Source organism: Salvelinus alpinus, chromosome 18 (assembly GCF_045679555.1).
Source record: "Salvelinus alpinus chromosome 18, SLU_Salpinus.1, whole genome shotgun sequence".
Taxonomy (NCBI): domain Eukaryota; kingdom Metazoa; phylum Chordata; class Actinopteri; order Salmoniformes; family Salmonidae; genus Salvelinus; species Salvelinus alpinus.
Window position 1 is genome coordinate 48,721,309 of NC_092103.1, and position 18,212 is coordinate 48,739,520.

Below are 18,212 nucleotides of genomic sequence, written 5' to 3' on the forward strand. Positions count from 1 at the left end.
TCTCTCTCTCTCTTTCTGTGTCTCTGTATCTCTCTATGTGTCTCTGTATCTCTGTCTCTCTCTCATCACTGGCACGACATTCAGGTTTAAACGGTGAGACGAGAGTTATGCGATGAATAACCCAATGGATCTGCCAGCCATCATTTAACAATCATTTCAGGAAAAACCGATCTGTTAAAACATAATTTCTGTTTTTCCGTCTTTCTCTCTGCAGAACATCATGATAATTATACGTGTCTGATGTAGTTTATAATTCCAAATTAGTTCATCTTTGGAACAGACTTGATGTTAATCAGTTTCATATGATCGTTCTTTTTTTATACCACTTCCTGTACATATGAAGTTTATTTGAATCAGACCTCCCAGATGCTATTCACGGTCTTTGTGTTGAGTAGACAGGTTGGGGGTGTCTGCTCAATATATAAAACAAGTACATGTGAAATGCACATCAGCGGTTTCACACCTTAGTGATAAGACGAGCGTGAACTCATTTAGGTGAAATTGTAACTGAATTTGATCTACCCTACAGGTTAATTACATTTTAATGACTTGGTTTTCAATAAGCAGACAGACTCCAGGAAGAAGCCTTGTCACCAGATCAATTAGACCATTTTTAACTGTAGATTTTCACTGCTCATCTCCTCTCTCTCTCTCTTCACTACTCATCTCCTCTCTCTCTCTTCACTGCTCATCTCCTCTCTCTCTCTCTTCACTGTTCATCACCCCTCTCTCTCTCTCTTCACTGTTCATCACCCCTCTCTCTCTCTCTTCACTGTTCATCTCCTCTCTCTCTCTCTTCACTACTCATCTCCTCTCTCTCTCTCTTCACTACTCATCCCCTCTCTCTCTCTCTTCACTACTCATCTCCTCTCTCTCTCTCTTCACTACTCATCCCCTCTCTCTCTCTCTTCACTGTTCATCACCCCTCTCTCTCTCTCTTCACTACTCATCTCCTCTCTCTCTTCACTACTCATTTCCTCTCTCTCTTCACTACTCATCTCCTCTCTCTCTTCACTGCTCATCTCCTCTCTCTCTTCACTGTTCATCACCCCTCTCTCTCTCTTCACTACTCATCTCCTCTCTCTCTCTCTTCACTACTCATCTCCTCTCTCTCTCTCTTCACTACTCATCTCCTCTCTCTCTCTCTTCACTACTCATCTCCTCTCTCTCTCTCTTCACTACTCATCTCCTCTCTCTCTCTCTTCACTACTCATCTCCTCTCTCTCTCTCTTCACTACTCATCTCCTCTCTCTCTCTCTTCACTACTCATCTCCTCTCTCTCTCTCTTCACTACTCATCTCCTCTCTCTCTCTTCACTACTCATCTCCTCTCTCTCTCTTCACTGCTCATCTCCTCTCTCTCTCTCTTCACTACTCATCTCCTCTCTCTCTCTCTTCACTACTCATCTCCTCTCTCTCTTCACTGCTCATCTCATCTCCTCTCTCTCTTCACTACTCATCTCCTCTCTCTCTCTCTTCACTACTCATCTCCTCTCTCTCTTCACTGCTCATCTCATCTCCTCTCTCTCTTCACTACTCATCTCCTCTCTCTCTCTCTTCACTGCTCATCTCCTCTCTCTCTTCACTGCTCATCTCATCTCCTCTCTCTCTTCACTACTCATCTCCTCTCTCTCTCTCTTCACTACTCATCTCCTCTCTCTCTTCACTGCTCATCTCATCTCCTCTCTCTCTTCACTACTCATCTCCTCTCTCTCTTCACTGCTCATCTGGTTGATCTGGTGAAAAGTAGTGCACTATAAAGGGAAGTTGAGGCCGTCTGTGACGCACGCTGAGTGACGTGGTTCGACTCCTGTCTGTGTCTCGCAGGGCGACTGAAACAGAGACTGAAAAGTGAACTGTGTTTATATTTCAGGTCACTTCCTGGGCAACAACACAGTGATTGATGTGCTGAGGAGTCAGGGCTATGAAGTGGAGCACACTCCTGCAGGGCAGCCCATTAGCAGGTAATGATACACCCTGTCCTCACCACCCGCCTCTCTACCCTCCCCGGTATCTACCCTGGTTTTATACCACACCACCCGCCTCTCTACCCTCCCCGGTATCTACCCTGTCCTCACCACCACACCACCCGCCTCTCTACCCTCCCCGGTATCTACCCTGTCCTCACCACCACACCACCCGCCTCGCTACCCTCCCCAGTATCTACCCTGTCCTCACCACCACACCACCCGCCTCGCTACCCTCCCCGGTATCTACCCTGGTTTTATACCACCCCACCCGCCTCTCTACCCTCCCCAGTATCTACCCTGGTTTTATACCACACCACCCGCCTCTCTACCCTCCCCGGTATCTACCCTGTCCTCACCACCACACCACCCGCCTCTCTACCCTCCCCGGTATCTACCCTGTCCTCACCACCAGACCACCCGCCTCTCTACCCTCCCCGGTATCTACCCTGGTTTTATACCACCCCACCCGCCTCTCTACCCTCCCCAGTATCTACCCTGTCCTCACCACCACACCACCCGCCTCTCTACCCTCCCCGGTATCTACCCTGTCCTCACCACCAGACCACCCGCCTCGCTACCCTCCCCGGTATCTACCCTCGTTTTATACCACACCACCCGCCTCTCTACCCTCCCCGCTATCTACCCTGGTTTTATACCACACCACCCGCCTCTCTACCCTCCCCGGTATCTACCCTCGTTTTATACCACACCACCCGCCTCTCTACCCTCCCCAGTATCTACCCTGGTTTTATACCACCCCACCCAACTCTCTACCCTCCCCAGTATCTACCCTGTCCTCACCACCACCCCACCCGCCTCTCTACCCTCCCCGGTATCTACCCTGGTTTTATACCACACCACCCGCCTCTCTACCCTCCCCGGTATCTACCCTGGTTTTATACAACACCACCCGCCTCTCTACCCTCCCCAGTATCTACCCTCGTTTTATACCACACCACCCAACTCTCTACCCTCCCCAGTATCTACCCTCGTTTTATACCACACCACCCAACTCTCTACCCTCCCCGGTATCTACCCTGTCCTCACCACCACCCCACCCGCCTCTCTACCCTCCCCGGTATCTACCCTGGTTTTATACCACACCACCCGCCTCTCTACCCTCCCCAGTATCTACCCTGGTTTTATACCACCCTCCCGCACTATTTGACTACAACTCCTTACTCTCGCTCTCAATTCAATTCAATTCAATTCAAGGGGCTTTATTGGCATGGGAAACATGTGTTAACATTGCCAAAACAAGTGAGGTAGATAATATACAAAAGTGAAATAAACAATAAAAATTAACAGTAAACATTACACATACAGAAGTTTCAAAACAATAAAGACATGACAAATGTCATATTATATATATACAGTGTTGTAACAATGTACAAATGGTTAAAGCACACAAGTTAAAATAAATAAAATAAATATGGGTTGTATTTACAATGGTGTTTGTTCTTCACTGGTTGCCCTTTTCTTGTGGCAACAGGTCACACATCTTGCTGCTGTGATGGAACACTGTGGTATTTCACCCAGTAGATATGGGAGTTTATCAAAATTGGGTTTGTTTTCTAATTCTTTGTGTATCTGTGTAATCTAAGGGAAATATGTGTCTCTAATATGGTTATACATTTGGCAGGAGGTTAGGAAGTGCAGCTCAGTTTCCACCTCATTTAGTGGGCATTGTGCACATAGCCTGTCTTCTCTTGAGAGCCATGTCTGCCTACGGCGGCCTTTCTCAATAGTAAGGCTATGCTCACTGAGTCAGACTACCTGACTCTCTGACTACCCCTCCTTTCTCTCTCCCTCTGACTACCCCTCCTTTCTCTCTCTCTCTGACTACCCCTCCTTCCTCTCTCTCTCTGACTACCCCTCCTTCCTCTCTCTCTCTGACTACCCCTCCTTTCTCTCTCTCTCTGACTACCCCTCCTTTCTCTCTCTCTCTGACTACCCCTCCTTTCTCTCTCTCTCTCTGACTACCCCTCCTTCCTCTCTCTCTCTGACTACCCCTCCTTTCTCTCTCTCTCTGACTACCCCTCCTTTCTCTCTCCCTCTGACTACCCCTCCTTCCTCTCTCTCTCTGACTACCCCTCCTCTCTCTCTCTGACTACCCCTCCTTCCTCTCTCTCTCTGACTACCCCTCCTTCCTCTCTCTCTCTCTGACTACCCCTCCTTCCTCTCTCTCTCTGACTACCCCTCCTTTCTCTCTCTCTCTGACTACCCCTCCTTCCTCTCTCTCTCTGACTACCCCTCCTTTCTCTCTCTCTCTGACTACCCCTCCTTTCTCTCTCCCTCTGACTACCCCTCCTTCCTCTCTCTCTCTGACTACCCCTCCTTCCTCTCTCTCTCTGACTACCCCTCCTTTCTCTCTCTCTCTCTGACTACCCCTCCTTTCTCTCTCTCTCTAACTACCCCTCCTCTCTCTCTCTCTGACTACCCCTCCTTCCTTCCTCTCTCTCTGACTACCCCTCCTTCCTCTCTCCCTCTGACCACCCCTCCTTTCTCTCTCCCTCTGACTACCCCTCCTTCCTCTCTCTCTCTGACTACCCCTCCTCTCTCTCTCTCTGACTACCCCTCCTTTCTCTCTCCCTCTGACTACCCCTCCTTCCTCTCTCCCTCTGACAACCCCTCCTTTCTCTCTCCCTCTGACTACCCCTCCTTCCTCTCTCTCAATTCAATTCAATTCAATTCAATTCAAGGGGCTTTATTGGCATGGGAAACATGTGTTAACATTGCCAAAGCAAGTGAGGTAGATAATATACAAAAGTGAAATAAACAATAAAAATTAACAGTAAACATTACACATACAGAAGTTTCAAAACAATAAAGACATGACAAATGTCATATTATATATATACAGTGTTGTAACAATGTACAAATGGTTAAAGCACACAAGTTAAAATAAATAAACATAAATATGGGTTGTATTTACAATGGTGTTTGTTCTTCACTGGTTGCCCTTTTCTTGTTGCAACAGGTCACAAATCTTGCTGCTGTGATGGCACGCTGTGGAATTTCACCCAGTAGATATGGGAGTTTATCAAAATTGGGTTTGTTTTCTAATTCTTTGTGGATCTGTGTAATCTGAGGGAAATATGTGTCTCTAATATGGTCATACATTGGGCAGGAGGTTAGGAAGTGCAGCTCAGTTTCCACCTCATTTTGTGGGCAGTGAGCACATAGCCTGTCTTCTCTTGAGAGCCATGTCTGCCTACGGCGGCCTTTCTCAATGGCAAGGCTATGCTCACTGAGTCTGTACATAGTCAAAGCTTTCCTTAAGTTTGGGTCAGTCACAGTGGTCAGGTATTCTGCCACTGTGTACTCTCTGTTTAGGGCCAAATAGCATTCTAGTTTGCTCTGTTTTTTTGTTAATTCTTTCCAATGTGTCAAGTAATTATCTTTTTGTTTTCTCATGATTTGGTTGGGTCTAATTGTGCTGTTGTCCTGGGGCTCTGTGGGGTGTGTTTGTGTTTGTGAACAGAGCCCTAGGACCAGCTTGCTTAGGGGACTCTTCTCCAGGTTCATCTCTCTGTAGGTGATGGCTTTGTTATGGAAGGTTTGGGAATCGCTTCCTTTTAGGTGGTTGTAGAATTTAACGGCTCTTTTCTGGATTTTGATAATTAGTGGGTATCGGCCTAATTCTGCTCTGCATGCATTATTTGGTGTTCTACGTTGTACACGGAGGATATTTTTGCAGAATTCTGCATGCAGAGTCTCAATTTGGTGTTTGTCCCATTTTGTGAAATCTTGGTTGGTGAGCGGACCCCAGACCTCACAACCATAAAGGGCAATGGGCTCTATGACTGATTCAAGTATTTTTAGCCAGATCCTAATTGGTATGTTGAAATTTATGTTCCTTTTGATGGCATAGAATGCCCTTCTTGCCTTGTCTCTCAGATCGTTCACAGCTCTGTGGAAGCTACCTGTGGTGCTGATGTTTAGGCCGAGGTATGTATAGTTTTTTGTGTGCTCTAGGGCAACGGTGTCTAGATGGAATTTGTGGTCCTGGCGACTGGACCTCTCTCTCTGACTACCCCTCCTCTCTCCCTCTGACTACCCCTCCTTTCTCTCTCCCTCTGACTACCCCTCCTTCCTCTCTCTCTCTGACTACCCCTCCTCTCTCTCTCTCTGACTACCCCTCCTTCCTCTCTCCCTCTGACTACCCCTCCTTCCTCTCTCCCTCTGACTACCCCTCCTTTCTCTCTCCCTCTGACTACCCCTCCTTTCTCTCTCTCTGACTACCCCTCCTTCCTCTCTCTCTGACTACCCCTCCTTTCTCTCTCTCTCTCTGACTACCCCTCCTTTCTCTCTCTCTCTCTGACTACCCCTCCTTCCTCTCTCTCTGACTACCCCTCCTTTCTCTCTCTCTCTCTGACTACCCCTCCTTTCTCTCTCCCTCTGACTACCCCTCCTTCCTCTCTCTCTCTGATCTCTCTCTCTCTGACTACCCCTCCTTTCTCTCTCTCTCTGACTACCCCAGCATACCCTCATTCTCTGGATATATATACAGATATACAGAGAGACGTACAGAGGCGTGTGATTCATACTGCAGCCAACCCCCTGAGGCCTGTGTGATTCATACTGCAGCCAACCCCCTGAGGCCTGTGTGATTCATACTGCAGCCAACCCCCTGAGGCCTGTGTGATTCATACTGCAGCCAACCCCCTGAGGCCTGTGTGATTCATACTGCAGCCAACCCCCTGAGGCCTGTGTGATTCATACTGCAGCCAACCCCCTTAGGCCTGTGTGATTCATACTGCAGCCAACCCCCTGAGGCCTGTGTGATTCATACTGCAGCCAACCCCCTGAGGCCTGTGATTCATACTGCAGCCAACCCCCTGAGGCCTGTGTGATTCATACTGCAGCCAACCCCCTGAGGCCTGTGTAATTCATACTGCAGCCTGCGCCCTGAGGCCTGTGATTCATACTGCAGCCAACCCCCTGAGGCCTGTGTGATTCATACTGCAGCCAACCCCCTGAGGCCTGTGTGATTCATACTGCAGCCTGCGCCCTGAGGCCTGTGATTCATACTGCAGCCAACCCCCTGAGGCCTGTGTGATTCATACTGCAGCCAACCCCCTGAGGCCTGTGATTCATACTGCAGCCAACCCCCTGAGGCCTGTGATTCATACTGCAGCCAACCCCCTGAGGCCTGTGTGGGATTTCTTTATTTTTGTCTCTCAGTTTCACCGACTGGTTTTCAATTGGAAATCATTTCCCAGAAAGCACCACTTCTCCTAGTTGGTGTAATTTCACCCGTAGACCAGAACCAGATGTCTGCTCCGTTCTGCTCGGACTGTTTTGAAAAATGTTGTCTGCAAATCATCTGAAAATTCTGCCGTAATTACCCCTTTTTATTTAACTCGTTCTCTGCTGACAGATTCCTATTTCTATAGCTCATTATTCAATTAAACTTAACCCTCATTAATACCCCCTAATGTAGACTTATGTAGACATGGGGAACATTAGACTATGTAGGCAGTATGGAGACTTATGTAGACATGGGGAACATTAGACTATGTAGGCAGTATGGAGACTTATGTAGACATGGGGAACATTAGGCTATGTAGGCAGTATGTAGACTTATGTAGACATGGGGAACATTAGACTATGTAGCCAGTATGTAGACTTATGTAGACATGGGGAACATTAGGATATGTAGGCAGTATGTAGACTTATGTAGACATGGGGAACATTAGGCTATGTAGGCAGTATGGAGACTTATGTAGACATGGGGAACATTAGGCTATGTAGGCAGTATGTAGACTTATGTAGACATGGGGAACATTAGGCTATGTAGGCAGTATGGAGACTTATGTAGACATGGGGAACATTAGGCTATGTAGGCAGTATGTAGACTTATGTAGACATGGGGAACATTAGGCTATGTAGGCAGTATGGAGACTTATGTAGACATGGGGAACATTAGCCTATGTATGCAGTATGTAGACTTATGTAGACATGGGGAACATTAGGCTATGTAGGCAGTATGGAGACTTATGTAGACATGGGGAACATTAGGCTATGTAGGCAGTATGTAGACTTATGTAGACATGGGGAACATTAGGCTATGTAGGCAGTATGGAGACTTATGTAGACATGGGGAACATTAGGCTATGTAGGCAGTATGGAGACTTATGTAGACATGGGGAACATTAGGCTATGTAGGCAGTATGTAGACTTATGTAGACATGGGGAACATTAGGATATGTAGGCAGTATGTAGACTTATGTAGACATGGGGAACATTAGGCTATGTAGGCAGTATGGAGACTTATGTAGACATGGGGAACATTAGGATATGTAGGCAGTATGTAGACTTATGTAGACATGGGGAACATTAGACTATGTAGGCAGTATGTAGACTTATGTAGACATGGAGAACATTAGGCTATGTAGGCAGTATGGAGACTTATGTAGACATGGGGAACATTAGGATATGTAGGCAGTATGGAGACATGGGGAACATTAGACTATGTAGGCAGTATGGAGACTTATGTAGACATGGGGAACATTAGGCTATGTAGGCAGTATGGAGACTTATGTAGACATGGGGAACATTAGGATATGTAGGCATTATGTAGACTTATGTAGACATGGGGAACATTAGGCTATGTAGGCAGTATGGAGACTTATGTAGACATGGGGAACATTAGGCTATGTAGGCATTATGTAGACTTATGTAGACATGGGGAATATTAGGCTATGTAGGCAGTATGTAGACTTATGTAGACATGGGGAACATTAGACTATGTAGGCAGTATGGAGACTTATGTAGACATGGGGAACATTAGGATATGTAGGCAGTATGGAGACTTATGTAGACATGGGGAACATTAGACTATGTAGGCAGTATGGAGACTTATGTAGACATGGGGAACATTAGGTTATGTAGGCAGTATGGAGACTTATGTAGACATGGGGAACATTAGGATATGTAGGCATTATGTAGACTTATGTAGACATGGGGAACATTAGGATATGTAGGCATTATGTAGACTTATGTAGACATGGGGAACATTAGGCTATGTAGGCAGTATGGAGACTTATGTAGACATGGGGAACATTAGGCTATGTAGGCATTATGTAGACTTATGTAGACATGGGGAACATTAGGCTATGTAGGCAGTATGGAGACTTATGTAGACATGGGGAACATTAGGCTATGTAGACTTATATAGACATGGGGAACATTAGGCTATGTAGGCAGTATGGAGACTTATGTAGACATGGGGAACATTGGGCTATGTAGGCATTATGGAGACTTATGTAGACATGGGGAACATTAGGCTATGTAGGCAGTATGGAGACTTATGTAGACATGGGGAACATTAGGCTATGTAGGCAGTATGGAGACTTATGTAGACATGGGGAACATTAGGCTATGTAGGCAGTATGGAGACTTATGTAGACATGGGGAACATTAGGATATGTAGGCATTATGTAGACTTATGTAGACATGGGGAACATTAGGATATGTAGGCATTATGTAGACTTATGTAGACATGGGGAACATTAGGCTATGTAGGCAGTATGGAGACTTATGTAGACATGGGGAACATTAGGCTATGTAGGCATTATGTAGACTTATGTAGACATGGGGAACATTAGGCTATGTAGGCAGTATGGAGACTTATGTAGACATGGGGAACATTAGGCTATGTAGACTTATATAGACATGGGGAACATTAGGCTATGTAGGCAGTATGGAGACTTATGTAGACATGGGGAACATTGGGCTATGTAGGCATTATGGAGACTTATGTAGACATGGGGAACATTAGGCTATGTAGGCAGTATGGAGACTTATGTAGACATGGGGAACATTAGGCTATGTAGGCAGTATGGAGACTTATGTAGACATGGGGAACATTAGGCTATATAGGCAGTATGGAGACTTATGTAGACATGGGGAACATTAGACTATGTAGGCATTATGGAGACTTATGTAGACATGGGGAACATTAGGCTATGTAGGCAGTATGGAGACTTATGTAGACATGGGGAACATTAGGCTATGTAGGCATTATGGAGACTTATGTAGACATGGGGAACATTAGGCTATGTAGGCAGTATGGAGACTTATGTAGACATGGGGAACATTAGGATATGTAGGCAGTATGGAGACTTATGTAGACATGGGGAACATTAGGCTATGTAGGTAGTATGGAGACTTATGTAGACATGGGGAACATTAGGCTATGTAGGCAGTATGTAGACTTATGTAGACATGGGGAACATTAGGCTATGTAGGCAGTATGTAGACTTATGTAGACATGGGGAACATTAGGATATGTAGGCAGTATGGAGACTTATGTAGACATGGGGAACATTAGACTATGTAGGCAGTATGGAGACTTATGTAGACATGGGGAACATTAGGATATGTAGGCAGTATGGAGACTTATGTAGACATGGGGAACATTAGGCTATGTAGGCAGTATGTAGACTTATTTAGACATGGGGAACATTAGGCTATGTAGGCAGTATGTAGACTTATGTAGACATGGGGAACATTAGGATATGTAGGCAGTATGGAGACTTATGTAGACATGGGGAACATTAGACTATGTAGGCAGTATGGAGACTTATGTAGACATGGGGAACATTAGGATATGTAGGCAGTATGGAGACTTATGTAGACATGGGGAACATTAGGCTATGTAGGCAGTATGTAGACTTATTTAGACATGGGGAACATTAGGCTATGTAGGCAGTATGTAGACTTATGTAGACATGGGGAACATTAGGATATGTAGGCAGTATGGAGACTTATGTAGACATGGGGAACATTAGGCTATGTATGCATTATGGAGACTTATGTAGACATGGGGAACATTAGGCTATGTAGGCAGTATGTAGACTTATGTAGACATGGGGAACATTAGGATATGTAGGCAGTATGGAGACTTATGTAGACATGGGGAACATTAGGCTATGTAGGCAGTATGTAGACTTATGTAGACATGGGGAACATTAGGCTATGTAGGCAGTATGTAGACTTATGTAGACATGGGGAACATTAGGCTATGTAGGCAGTACATCGCCTAATGTACACCCTTATACACCTTATACTTACACACCGTATACACCTTTTACACCCTTATATATCTGTATACACTTTTACACCCTTATACACCCTTATATATCTGTATACACCTTTTACACCCTTATCCACCTTATACACCATATACACATTTTACACCCTTATAACATCAGGGATACATAATCACTGCACATGAATATACCCATTATACATGTTAGTATACACATTATACATGTTAGTGTACACATTCTACTGTTTATGTTAGTATACACATTATACATGTTAGTATACACATTATACATGTTAGTATACACATTATACATGTTAGTGTACACATTCTACTGTATATGTTAGTATACACATTATACATGTTAGTATACACATTATACATGTTAGTATACACATTATACATGTTAGTATGCACATTACACATTATAATTATACAGAACACATTAATGCACAGACTAAATAATTACTGCAAATTATACACACTACAATTATATTGTAAACATTAAACACATTATAACAAAGGGCAAAAACATTCATTGTGACCCCATTTTTACATTTAGTAGACTCTCTTATCCAGAGCGACTTACAGGAGCAATTAGGGTGAAGTGCCTTGCTCAAGGGCACGTCGACAGATTTTTCATCTAGTCCTCTCGGAGATTCGAACCAACGACCTTTCGGGTTACTGCCCCCAACACTCCGCTAGGCTACCTGCCAGCCCAGTCAATTCCTCATTGGTCATTGTGAAATATTTGACCATTTTGTAGTTGTTTTGTTACACTGCGTACACATTCCTCTTTGTGGGTAAAATGGCCCAGAAGCTGTAAAGCCCCGTAGATCCACATAATCAACTGCAGAACATCCCAAGGGTTCTTGTAAATTCAAACAGTTACAAGCTGAATGTTCTGTGTGTTCAGAGCAGTAGGTTAGACTACACAGCTGCTCCTCGACTCCACACAGCTCCTACACTCTACACAGCTGATCCTCCACTCCACACAGCTCCTCCACTCCACACAGCTCCTCCACTCTACACAGCTCCTCCACTCTACACAGCTCCTCCACTCCACACAGCTCCTCCACTCCACACAGCTGCTCCTCCACTCCACACATCTGCTCCACTCTACACAGCTGCTCCACTCTACACAGCTGCTCCTCCACTCCACACAGCTCCTCCACTCCACACAGCTGCTCCTCCACTCCACACAGCTCCTCCACTCCACACAGCTGCTCCTCCACTCTACACAGCTCCTCCACTCCACACAGCTCCTCCACTCTACACAGCTCCTCCACTCTACACAGCTCCTCCACTCCACACAGCTCCTCCACTCCACACAGCTGCTCCTCCACTCCACACATCTGCTCCACTCTACACAGCTGCTCCACTCTACACAGCTGCTCCTCCACTCCACACAGCTCCTCCACTCCACACAGCTGCTCCTCCACTCCACACAGCTCCTCCACTCCACACAGCTGCTCCTCCACTCTACACAGCTCCTCCACTCTACACAGCTCCTCCACTCTACACAGCTGCTCCTCCACTCTACACAGCTGCTCCTCCACTCTACACAGCTGCTCCTCCACTCTACACAGCTCCTCCACTCCACACAGCTCCTCCACTCCACACAGCTCCTCCACTCTACACAGCTCCTCCACTTCACACAGCTCCTCCACTCCACACAGCTCCTCCACTCCACACAGCTCCTCCACTCTAGACAGCTCCTCCACTCCACACAGCTCCTCCACTCCACACAGCTCCTCCACTCCACACAGCTCCTCCACTCCACACAGCTCCTCCACTCTACACAGCTCCTCCACTCCACACAGCTCCTCCACTCCACACAGCTCCTCCACTCCACACAGCTCCTCCACTCCACACAGCTCCTCCACTCTACACAGCTCCTCCACTCTACACAGCTCCTCCACTCTACACAGCTCCTCCACTCCACACAGCTCCTCCACTCTACACAGCTCCTCCACTCTACACAGCTCCTCCACTCTACACAGGTCCTCCACTCTACACAGCTCCTCCACTCTACACAGCTCATCCACTCCACACAGCTCCTCCACTCCACACAGCTCCTCCACTCCACACAGCTCCTCCATTCCACACAGCTCCTCCACTCTACACAGCTCCTCCACTCTACACAGCTCCTCCACTCTACGCAGCTCCTCCACTCTACACAGCTCCTCCACTCCACACAGCTCCTCCACTCCACACAGCTCCTCCACTCTACACAGCTCCTCCACTCCACACAGCTCCTCCACTCCACACAGCTCCTCCACTCTACACAGCTCCTCCACTCTACACAGCTCCTCCACTCCACACAGCTCCTCCACTCCACACAGCTCCTCCACTCTACACAGCTCCTCCACTCTACACAGCTCCTCCACTCTACACAGCTCCTCCATTCCACACAGCTCCTCCACTCTACACAGCTCCTCCACTCTACACAGCTCCTCCACTCCACACAGCTCCTCCACTCCACAGCAGCTCCTCCACTCTACACAGCTCCTCCACTCCACACAGCTCCTCCACTCCACACAGCTCCTCCACTCTACACAGCTCCTCCACTCTACACAGCTCCTCCACTCCACACAGCCCCTCCACTCCACACAGCTCCTCCACTCCACACAGCTCCTCCACTCTACACAGCTCCTCCACTCCACACAGCTCCTCCACTCCACACAGCTCCTCCACTCTACACAGCTCCTCCACTCTACACAGCTCCTCCACTCCACACAGCTCCTCCACTCCACACAGCTCCTCCACTCCACACAGCTCCTCCACTCCACACAGCTCCTCCACTCTACACAGCTCCTCCACTCTACACAGCTCCTCCATTCCACACAGCTCCTCCACTCTACACAGCTCCTCCACTCTACACAGCTCCTCCACTCCACACAGCTCCTCCACTCCACAGCAGCTCCTCCACTCTACACAGCTCCTCCACTCCACACAGCTCCTCCACTCCACACAGCTCCTCCACTCTACACAGCTCCTCCACTCCACACAGCCCCTCCACTCCACACAGCTCCTCCACTCTACACAGCTCCTCCACTCTACACAGCTCCTCCACTCCACACAGCTCCTCCACTCCACACAGCTCCTCCACTCCACACAGCTCCTCCACTCCACACAGCTCCTCCACTCTACACAGCTCCTCCACTCCACACAGCTCCTCCACTCCACACAGCTCCTCCACTCCACACAGCTCCTCCACTCTACACAGCTCCTCCACTCTACACAGCTCCTCCATTCCACACAGCTCCTCCACTCTACACAGCTCCTCCACTCTACACAGCTCCTCCACTCCACACAGCTCCTCCACTCCACACAGCTCCTCCACTCCACACAGCTCCTCCACTCCACACAGCTGCTCCTCCACTCCACACAGCTCCTCCACTCTACACAGCTCCTCCACTCCACACAGCTCCTCCACTCCACACAGCTCCTCCACTCCACACAGCTCCTCCACTCTACACAGCTCCTCCACTCCACACAGCTCCTCCACTCCACACAGCTCCTCCACTCCACACAGCTCCTCCACTCCACACAGCTCCTCCACTCTACACAGCTCCTCCACTCCACAGCAGCTCCTCCACTCCACACAGCTCCTCCACTCCACACAGCTCCTCCACTCTACACAGCTCCTCCACTCTACACAGCTCCTCCATTCCACACAGCTCCTCCACTCTACACAGCTCTTCCACTCTACACAGCTCCTCCACTCCACACAGCTCCTCCACTCCACACAGCTCCTCCACTCTACACAGCTCCTCCACTCCACAGCAGCTCCTCCACTCCACACATCTCCTCCACTCCACACAGCTCCTCCACTCCACACAGCTCCTCCACTCCACACAGCTCCTCCACTCTACACAGCTCCTCCACTCCACACAGCTCCTCCACTCTACACAGCTCCTCCACTCCACACAGCTCCTCCACTCCACAGCAGCTCCTCCACTCCACACATCTCCTCCACTCCACACATCTCCTCCACTCCACACATCTCCTCCACTCCACACATGGAGTTTGAATATTGATCTCTGTTGTAATTGACACAAAGTTCTGAGTGTTCTATGTCCCGTTGTTGCATTCAGACTAGTGGCACATTCAATATAACTGGGGAAAAACGAGGTCCGACTGGGAAAATATTTTTTGAACGGTCATCCAACTTTGTATTCCAAGTCGGAAACTCTGGCATCTTCCTAGGGCTCCATCTTTCTGAACATCAATGACATGATTTGACCTATTTTTCTCAGTTCCCATTTGTCTTCAAATGATGGTTGTGACACGTCAGACTGGTGCTACATCGTGACTGGTGGTACATTATGACTGGTGGTATATCATGACTGGTAGTATATCGTGACTGGTAGTATGTCATGACTGGTGGTATATCATGACTGGTGGTGTATCATGACTGGTGGTACATCGTGACTGGTGGTATACCGTGACTGGTGGTACATTATGACTGGTGGTATACCGTGACTGGTGGTACATTATGACTGGTGGTATATCGTGACTGGTGGTATATCGTGACTAGTGGTAATCATTTCTCTGCTGGCAATTTGAATGCACAAAAATACCGTGACGAGACCCTGAGGCCCATTTTGTTTAAGGTATCTGTGGAGGTCACACCAGATGCGGACTGGTTTTCTGATCCACTCCACTACTTTTTGTTTAAGGTATCTGTGTCCAACAGATGCATGTCTGTATTCCCAGTCATGTGAATTGACTGATTTCCTCAGACGAGCTGTAACTCAGTAAAATCTTTGCATGTTGTGTTTATATTTTTGTTCAGTTTAGATTGTGTTGAATGATTTGGTGATTTGCTATCAGACCTCAGGATGAGACCCAGATGCAGACTGTTCAAAATAACTAATGTTTATTTACAAAACAGGTGGCAGGCAGAGGTCAGTAATCCAGGGCACAGTCCGTAAGGAACAGAACGGCAGGCAGGCTCAGGGTCAGGACAGGCAGAGGTCAGTAATCCAAGGCAGTGTCAAGAGGTACGTAACGGCAGGCTCAGGGTCAGGTCAGGCAGGGGCCAGTAATCCAAGGCAGTGTCAAGAGGTATATAACGACAGGCTCAGGGTCAGATTAGGCAGAATGGGCAAAAACCGCCAGAACTACAAACAATGAAGTAACATGAAACAGGAGTAGAGGGAAAAACCGCTGGTAGGCTTGACGTGACAAGATGAACTGGCAACAGACAAACAGACAACACAGGTATAAATACACTGGGGATAATGGGGAAGATGGGCGACAAGCACAAGACAGGTGAAACAGATGAGGATGTGACACTTGCACCATAAACAGGACTTTCCAAATTGGTCTGGCAAATCTGTCCACGTTAAGATTGGATTATTTTAATATACAGTAATCATACAATGAACAGATTAATGTACATTTACTCATTCATTTTATAACATACAATATTCAATATAACATTTAATTGAACGACATCAAAGACACACAACCAATAATAATTTGTCTCTAATCTGTATCACCGAAGCATTACAGATGGCCGAAGCATTACAGATCTCTGAAGCGTTACAGATGGCTGAAGCGTTACAGATGGCTGAAGCGTTACAGATGGCTGAAGCGTTACAGATGGCTGAAGTGTTACAGATGGCTGAAGCGTTACAGATGGCTGAAGTGTTACAGATGGCTGAAGCGTTACAGATGGCTGAAGCGTTACAGATCTCTGAAGCGTTACAGATCTCTGAAGCGTTACAGATGGCTGAAGCGTTACAGATGGCTGAAGCGTTACAGAAGCGTTACAGATGGCTGAAGCGTTACAGAAGCGTTACAGATGGCTGAAGCGTTACAGATGGCTGAATCGTTACAGATGGCTGAAGTGTTACAGATGGCTGAAGTGTTACAGATGGCTGAAGCGTTACAGATGGCTGAAGCGTTACAGATGGCTGAAGTGTTACAGATGGCTGAAGCGTTACAGATGGCTGAAGCGTTACAGATGGCTGAAGCGTTACAGATCTCTGAAGCGTTACAGATGGCTGAAGCGTTACAGATGGCTGAAGTGTTACAGATGGCTGAAGCGTTACAGATGGCTGAAGCGTTACAGATGGCTGAAGCGTTACAGATCTCTGAAGCGTTACAGATGGCTGAAGCGTTACAGATGGCTGAAGCGTTACAGATGGCCGAAGCGTTACCGATGGCTGAAGCGTTACAGATGGCTGAAGCGTTACAGGTGGCTGAAGCGTTACAGATGGCTGAAGCGTTACAGAAGCGTTACAGATGGCCGAAGAGTTACAGATGGCCGAAGCGTTACAGATTACGTGATATAAATGTAATGGTAATTTCCGATTGAGATGACATTTGCAGAATTTACCGGAATGAATTCTCTGCTAACACAGGAACAATGCCTTTACATTTCAATCACGCTGAACTTCCTCAATATAGATTGAATAGACTCTTATTGTCTTATTTACATTTTCATAAAACATACAGTACCGGTCAAAAGTTTGAACACACCTACTCATTCCATGTTTTTTCTTTATATTTAACTATTTTCTACATTGTAGAATAATAGTGAAGACATCAAAACTATGAAATAACACATATGGAATCATGTAGTAACCAAAAAAGTGTTAAACAAATGTCAAAATTGTATTTGAGATTCTTCAAAGTAGCCACCCTTTGCCTTGATGACATCTTTGCACACTTGTGGCATTCTCTCAACCAGCTTCATGAGGTAGTGACCTGGAATGCATTTCAATTAACAGGTGTGCTTTGTTAAAAGTTCATTTGTGGAATTTCTTTCCTTCATAATGCGTTTGAGCCAATCAGTTGTGTTGTGACAGGGTAGGGGTGGTATACAGAAGATAGCGTATATTTAGTAAAAGACCAAGTCCATATTACAGCAAGAACAGATCAAATAAGCAAAGAGAAATGACAGTCCATCATAACTTTAAGACATGAAGGTCAGTCAATGCGGAAAATTTCAAATACTTTTAAAGTTTCTTCAAGTGCAGTCGCAAAAACCATCAAGCGCTATGATGAAACTGGGTCTCATGAGGACCGCCACAGGAAAGGAAGACCCAGAGTCACCTCTGCTGCAGAGGATAAGTTCATTAGAGTTTCCAGTCTCTGAAAATGCAGCCCAAATAAATGCTTCACAGAGTTCAAGTAACAGACACATCTCAACATCAACTGTTCAGAGGAGAC

At 46.9% G+C, this 18,212-nt stretch overlaps 1 protein-coding gene across 1 annotated transcript in view; it reads left to right on the plus strand.

Annotated features, from left to right (window-relative positions):
- LOC139544426 (metalloprotease TIKI1-like) overlaps positions 1–18,212 on the plus strand; it is a 149,949-nt gene that overhangs the window by 120,683 nt on the left and 11,054 nt on the right. Inside the window, exon 5 of the mRNA XM_071351498.1 lies at positions 1,873–1,963. Within this exon, the coding sequence (XP_071207599.1) occupies positions 1,873–1,963 (91 nt within the window). The remainder of the gene's footprint in view (positions 1–1,872; positions 1,964–18,212) is intronic.